This window comes from Necator americanus, chromosome V, assembly GCF_031761385.1.
Source record: "Necator americanus strain Aroian chromosome V, whole genome shotgun sequence".
Classification (NCBI taxonomy): Eukaryota; Metazoa; Nematoda; class Chromadorea; order Rhabditida; family Ancylostomatidae; genus Necator; species Necator americanus.
The window spans coordinates 34,422,409-34,430,013 of NC_087375.1; the positions used below are offsets into that span (position 1 = coordinate 34,422,409).

Below are 7,605 nucleotides of genomic sequence, written 5' to 3' on the forward strand. Positions count from 1 at the left end.
TTATATAACATCATATTCAAGTTTATTCTTAATACGTATAAATATAACAATAGTAATTGTATGTCAAATAATGTGATATATTGCCTCACTTGCTCTACATGTAATTTACAACATGCAGGTATAACAACCAGAAAACTCAATAAAAAACCATTCGAACAAATTATTTTATGACCATTATTATAAAAATAATTGCGATCTCGCTAAATTTTGTACACATATTCTGGATAATCATCCCGAAAATATTAATACTAATACGTTAAGAGATAAAGAATTATTCTGGATCAAACTTTTTATGACTCCATCCCATTTCGGTTTTAATGATAACATTAAAAGATATGGTCCTTCCGTCTAAGGGTAGAGGCGAAACGAAAGTATTTACTATATTCTAAGCTACTTCACACCAATATTCAGCTATATACTAATTTAATTTCTATTATTCTACTGTATTAGACTACTAATATCTGTGTTCTCCTAGACAAGTCTGGTACAATTTAGTCGACCACGGACGGATGAAAAGCTTGGTTGTCGCCCGCACGGGTTCAACCATCGATCGATCGATCGTGCAGTCATAGCGGAACTTCTTACTGACTACGCTACATCGTTTGCTGATCTTCTTCAGCACGAAATATCGCCACAGTCAGACCGAAATGAGCTGAAACCTGATGTAGTTGCGTAAGCGGGTGTGGCCTATGTATCGAGAAGAGTTGGTGGCTGTGACCGAAGAGATGAGGTCCCACCTCGATCGCGGCCGCTAACTCCACCTCAGCACATGCAACGCAGCCGTCATACACAATTGCGTCAGGACTCAATTCGTGTAGAGTTATGCGATGCCGTGCTTGCTGAGGCTGACCTTTCCTTGTAATCTCGGGCATATTTCTTTTATAGCTTGTTCCGAGCATTCGGAACAATACTATGGTGGAGTCGAAACGACATGAAGCACGGTGCAATTGCGTAAGCGGCTGCGCTCGAAGCGGCGCGGTGGAGGCAGCGGTTGGGATCGGAATGCGACCATGCAACGATGAGTGATGCTAACAAGGGTCTCGCCGCTTCCAGCGCAGCCATGTACGCAACCAGCTGCGCTGTGCTCCATGTTCTTCACGACCGTTCTATAGTAATTACTCTTATGTGCTTATGTCCTCCTCTTGTCCAATTATATTGCAAAAAGGTGGTCAACCTGGGCAGTTGTTACGCAGTATTTACCCCGGAAATTCTCAATGGTTCTACTCGATTACTCTACTTTTTTTGATAAACTTTATCCACTGAACCAATTGCTGCTTTTATTGGGTTTAAAACCCTCTTCTGGTGAACCACCGTACCTCACTTTCGCACTGTTGACTACTACATATTTTTGGTTACTAATATATGTTATATCACTCAAAACTCATCATTTTTTCTTTCAGCGTTGATAAAGGGTGGAGACGTTGAGACAGAGACGAGAAATTAAAAAAAAACGGTGAGCGCTGGCGTTCCAAGCAATGGTAGAGTGGTAGAGGAAGGGCGGTCGCCGGAGCTACTCTCTTTTCGAACTGGGCACTTCACCTGCGTCGGTGTCCACCGTGGATAATCACTTTTTGTTTGTTTTTTTTTATCTTCCATCATTCTAATCGAAATTTCGTGGTCATCCATTTGTCTATGAGGCTTCTCTCTTTTTATCTCTCCTTATTCATTAACTTGGATATAATAACTTGGATACTCTGAAGGTCCCGTTCTTAGGACTCTTTATTGTGTTGTTGCCTTCCTGAAGAGTGTTCTGATACTTGCTCAAGTAATTTCGATGCTCATAAAATTGCTTCGACCCTTACAGTGGGGTGCCAATCGATTCTTTTTTTTTCCTGAACAGTGCAGTTGTCCTTTCACTGCTACGATTCCTCGATTGCAACGTAATGCTCACTATAGAGGAATTTTCAACTTTCGATGAACGTCGAGGATGATGCTAAAATATAATTTGACCCCATAATCATATTTTGACACTTTAATGAATCGTACGAGAGAATGCTTATTGACGCTTCGTGACGCTTCCGACGAATCGCCTTCTTCAGAGCATTATATTTAAATTGATCTAGTAGTAGATTTTTGTCTTCCTGCTATGTTTGACGTTTGTGGAAACGTCAGGCCAGTGACAAAGTCTCAAAACCTCGTTGGCATAATAAGAAAACATAAATGCAGTTCCCAACGCCGTGGTTTTAAGAAGAGAAGTCTTGGAGATCCAGTAGTGACCGTTGAACTTGATAACACTAGATTGACTCCTAGATCTTAGCCTAAAGCTCCGAAGTCTTCATAATTTGACGTATTCTTCTTAATTTCACTTTTTTTGCTTTCACGTCTCTTATTTTTTTACTTCTATGTTAATCGCATACGAGAAAGTGGCCGAAAAGGGTTAAAAGCAACAAAAAAAAACTCCGGTATAGCTCTACAAAAAATTTTTGGCACTGAATTGTCGCAGGGTTACGTCATGGTGTGCTATGCTCAAACGCAGGAATGTTAGACCCCGACCTCAATTCTGAAAGTGAAAGGATAACAGTGGAATACTGCTAACCGCCTACTAATAGAATCTGTTCACCTTAATAAGTTCAAATCTTCATAATTTGACGTACTCGTCTTATTTTCACTTTCTTTGCTTCCACGTCTCTTACTTTTTTTACTTCTATGTTAATCGCATATGAGAAAATGAAATGATGAGATTGGCAGTCTTCTAGTTCTTTTCTCATGGACCTTGTTGGTGTAAAAAATCACTAGATTTCTCCGACTTTTTCTTTTTATTTTTACTGTAAAACTGCAGCGTAATTTTTCCCCTTTAACAAATGCGCACTCCGATGACAAAATTGGCGTTTCCATGTTGTTTGCCTCTATTGTGCGAGTCTAATTCTAACGCGACCGGAAAACTGTAGAAAAAAAAATCGTCTACCAGTTTCGCCCTACTACAAAAAAAGGAAAGTGTTCAAAAACGACAATATTGCACGAGAAACGAGTTTCTTGACGAAATTACGGTTGGAGAATCTCCGTGAAACTCACAACCACATCGCAAAACACGTGGACCAGGACATGAGTGCGCAGACCTAGAGCTATGGTTCTCAAGAAAAAAAAAGCTACTGAGGGAACCGAAGGAGGTTGCGGAAAGGTGGGGCGTTCTAACGTACCATAACGTAACGTATTAACTGAGGCATTTCCGTTTTTTTTTTTTCGGGGAGAATAAGCTGAATTGGGCGTGACCACGCTCGTACTCGTAATCTACATCCCGAGCTCTGTATCAGCTCCATAACTACGCCAACATCGTCACTTTCGTGATACGTTGTCTTCAACTAAACTGTAACTCATACGAAACGAAGTTGCACTACTGTAGTCTCATAATCCAGAGGAAAAAAAGAGTGGATCTAAATCACAGCTGTAATTTGAAATATCTCCATGCGGCAAGTCGCATTCCATTGCAATAGTGTGACTTGTGACGAATTTTTGCGTCGTAAACATCATGTATTTTTTCAAAAGATGGATGAAATTTTCGTCTTCAACGTCTTCAAAGAAAAAATCCCAACGAAAACCGCCAAAGAATTTCTGTAACATGACCGCACAACATATATACTTCAGTAGAACTGCTACTTAGAGCCGAAGGGCTTCTCATTGCCAGAAATACATATATTTTCTAATCATTGCTTAGAACAGAGTACATTATTTGCCGATACAGCCGATTTAGTCCCTCATAACCGATCCGAAGGACCAGCAGTTGAAAAAGTAACTTCCAACTTGATAAAAATGTTTTTAAATGAGATTTGATAAGATAACTATGGGAATTCTCGTATATAAACTGATTCTCCGAAGTATTCGTTCATTTTATTTCTACCAATGGGTAAAGGCAAAGATTCGGATTCGGGTGGCGGTATACCCGAAGGCGATTACGAAAGAGGAAAGAAGGTGAGTTTCTGCTCCTCCTCGTGTTACCGCTTGGAAATCTCTAAAGTATCCGTTCAGATTTTCAAACAACGTTGTTTACAATGTCACGTTATTGACTCTATGGCATCTAAGACTGGTCCCTCACTGAATGGATTAATTGGACGGACATCGGGAACAGTACCTGGATTCACGTATTCGGATGCAAATAAGAACAAGGTTCGTTTGGGTATCTGAAATGAAATCGCGGAGGAGGAGTTACATCTGAGCGCATGTGATTGGCTAGCTGAGAATTCACCAATAATCAATGAGTTTATTTAAGTTGGTTCGATCTATGGAATGAACGCTTCTCAAACGCTGAAACGGCATTTTTTCAGGGAATTGTTTGGTCTCGTGAGACATTGTTCGATTATCTGCTCGATCCGAAAAAGTACATCCCAGGCACGAAAATGGTATTTGCTGGTTTGAAAAAAGCAGGAGAACGAGCTGATCTGATTAAATACATGGAAGTTGAAGGGGCAAAAAAGCCATCTTGAGTCAAAATAATAAATATGTGCTTCTACGCCTACGGACACATCCTCCTATGCAGACCGTATCCATGTAGAAAAACAAGCGCCTTGGATCCAATCATTTTATTGTATGTTATTGTAGTGTGTCATGTTATTGTTCATTGTACCTACTGAGAAAGAAAAAAGTCCTGAGGTAATATTCTAGAAATATGTAGAAAAACGATTTTTACAATCTCCAGAGATGTTTATATAGCGTGACGGCAAAGTTTATGCAGATAGCTGTCTGCTGGCTCTCTACGATTTAGGTGATTATCGGGGATTCATCATATTCGCCAGAAAAGATAATCAATAGTAATCGATTATCAGGAAATCTGCAGCGACACCGCCGAGCGTCTCCCCTTTACCATACGTCGTGGAACTATTCACCCACGAAATTAAGTGATAATAGTAGTAGTCAGATCCTGAATCCAAATATTAGTACGGTACACATATTTTCTGAAACAGACCGAAAATGGTGGTGATTTTCTATCTTCCGGAAGTTTCAATTCATCAGCAAATTTCTGGATCCACATGGTTCGATCCGTAAATAAATCTACGAACTGTTTGTAACAGCTTTTTAAATCAGTGAACAACAAAAATTATATCTAGTTTTGCAATAAGTTATCCATTTTCAAAGTTATCTTCATTTTTAAATGGTGTGCCATTTTGCCCTCGAAAGAGAGGGCAGAAATAAGGAGCAGAGAAATTAAGACAAAGATATTGTAAAAGAAAGAAATGAAGAGAGAAGTAGAAGAAAAGAGGAGGATTCGATTCATATTCTATGGACTAAAGATGAAGAAAAAATACCGTTCGAAACAACCAGTGTTCTTTTTTTCGTTCATATTTTGTCCAAACAATATGAACTGAAATTATAATTATTAGTAGTTTCGATAAGAACTTATTTAGAAAAAAAAAACAGAATAACAGAACAGAAACAGAAGCCACTAATCCAATGAGTCAATCGAGAAGATTTCAAGCGTACTAACTTCCGGATTTGGTGTAGTTTTTTAATTCGCCTTTTCATAATTCTAAACGAGCATTTTACGATATCTGGGCCCATATGAAGACGAGAAATCTTTGCAAGAATGTAAGCGCACCGAAGGAAAAAGTGATTTTTCCAGAAATCTGACCGAAAAGCGAAAAACTGACCAATTCGGGTAGCTTTGAAATATCCGTCTGATCTATGAAAATTGAACCGCCACCACTTGTTTTAAATGTCATATTTTTTCCACGTCCCGCGTGAAACCACATATGACCATCGACCATCAACAATCGGGATCTGAAAGAAAATCGTTTCTCTCCTCAAAGTGAATGATTTTTAGAGGAAAATATACCTTGGTTCATTTACGTCGTAAATTTCAATATCGGCAAAATCATCGCCATTTACTAAATGTTCGGATATAATCCATGTGATTAGGATTATAACCCATTTCGTAGTCGTTTGAGGACGCATTTCGCCTTTGAAAATAATTTCCAGATTGAAAAATTGACGCAGCTAATTGATGGGTTATTGATGGAGAATTTTTCACGTGATCGATCGAAGAATAGTTTTCGGTAGAATTTTTTTTTTCGAGTTTAGAGTAAAATGCCAACGAAGAAGCAATCTTGTACCTGAGTATGTAATATTAAAATTTTATATATTATTATTATTATTATTATTATTATTATTATTATTATTATTATTATTATTATTATTATTATTATTATTATTATTTGAAAGGTCTAAGGATATTATTTTATTAAAGATAAGATAATATTAAAGATATTAGATTAGATATTAAAGATAATAAGATGTTTTTATTATTATTCTTGTTCCATCTTTTTTTTTAGTTTTATGGCACAGCTGCAGGTGCTTTCAATATGTAAATAAATAAATAAATAAATAAAACAAAAAGAGAGAAAAAACACCCATTTCTTACTTAGAAAATTGATCATCTTCACTAAACATATCTTATTGGTTTGTATAGAACAAAATGTGATCCTAAAGCCTGTGAAATTCTCTGAAAGTGACCACGGATGCTTAGAAAAAGAGCGCTTTAGGGAAGTAATGAGAAAATTAACAATCGGGTAGGAACAATCACTGGAACGGCTGACGACTGTCGATGGACACGTAATAGGTGGTAATACGATCCGTAGCTATTCTATATAAACGAAATTGAGTATCATTGACATACCTGTCATCGCTTAAACGCAGGAAAAAAAACAAACTCGCCATGCCACTAATCCAATACGTCAATTGAGGGGAGCTTAAGCAAATTAATTTTTGGATTTGGTGTGATTTCCTAAGATGACGGTTTTTCAATTCGCTTTTCCTTATTTCTAAACATGTACGACGATCCCTAGACTTTTCTGAAAATAAATTCGCATGGCTGAGTCTGTCAGATACAACACCGCTACTAACTTGTGTCCCAAAATCCGTTGCCGACGGATTAATCCGTCGCAAACCGTCGGAATTATTGGAGGTGGTCAAAATTAAATTTTGAAAGTACCATTCGAAAGTAAATGAGCTATGTATGCAGCTTTTTTGCTTTTCCACCACAATCTTTGTCTACATCTATTCTACTTGCTTATTTTATATTCGACTAATAAATAAATCCCGTGCGAGCACCTGGACTGCTTGGAAAAAAAGCGAAATTTATCTGTTCAAAATTTTCTTTGAATTTTTGGAACGCTCATCATTTTAACCTATGTGTAATAATTTTTTTGAAATCCACATTGTTATAATAGGAGATTAATGGTTCCTATTTCTTGGATGTTGGGAATTTATTCATGAATTAAAGTCGAAAGTATGCCGCAATCGTTAAACGTCATTCCTCCCACTTAACCAGGACCCGACATTTATTCTGAGCCGAGGTTCTGGCAAGTAGTCACAGAATTTTTCAACATTCTATTATCTCTCAGGATGCGATGAGTTTTCACATAACTTTCTTGTTTGTTTTTGCTTGAAATGTGCCTCTAGACGCCCAAAACATCGCTTTTTTGGCTCTGATGTGTTAGCAGATCCTGAGACGTCGTAAAGTTATGTTACAGTACAGTACAGTACAGTTTGACCTGTACTGTACATCTTTTTTTTGTCAGTATAGTACACTTTATTGAAAAATACAAGATAAAGAAATTCACACTTATGAAATATGTAGTTTTTTTTATTTTATTTCATGCTTATTAGGAAGAATAC

At 37.5% G+C, this 7,605-nt stretch overlaps 2 protein-coding genes across 3 annotated transcripts; one reads left to right on the top strand and one right to left on the bottom strand.

Moving 5' to 3' along the window:
- Window positions 1–3,837: 3,837 nt before the first annotated feature.
- On the top strand, window positions 3,838–4,418 carry RB195_016097 (uncharacterized protein; the record flags this gene model as incomplete). The annotated part of the gene is made up of 3 exons (XM_013440771.2): window positions 3,838–3,906; window positions 3,964–4,101; window positions 4,260–4,418. 3 exons carry the CDS (start codon window positions 3,838–3,840, stop codon window positions 4,416–4,418), a joined length of 366 nt encoding a protein of 121 aa, XP_013296225.2.
- Window positions 4,419–5,209: 791 nt separating this feature from the next.
- On the bottom strand, window positions 5,210–5,883 carry RB195_016098 (uncharacterized protein; the record flags this gene model as incomplete). Of its 2 annotated transcripts, none has more annotated exons than XM_064207102.1 (3): window positions 5,210–5,293; window positions 5,580–5,709; window positions 5,765–5,883. In XM_064207102.1, the coding sequence occupies 3 exons, from the start codon at window positions 5,881–5,883 to the stop codon at window positions 5,210–5,212; spliced, it is 333 nt and encodes a 110-aa protein (XP_064062983.1). The 2 variants fall into 2 exon arrangements, with proteins under 2 accessions (XP_064062983.1, XP_064062984.1); XM_064207103.1 differs by lacking the exon at window positions 5,210–5,293 and adding an exon at window positions 5,438–5,458.
- Between the last annotated feature and the right edge of the window lie 1,722 nt (window positions 5,884–7,605).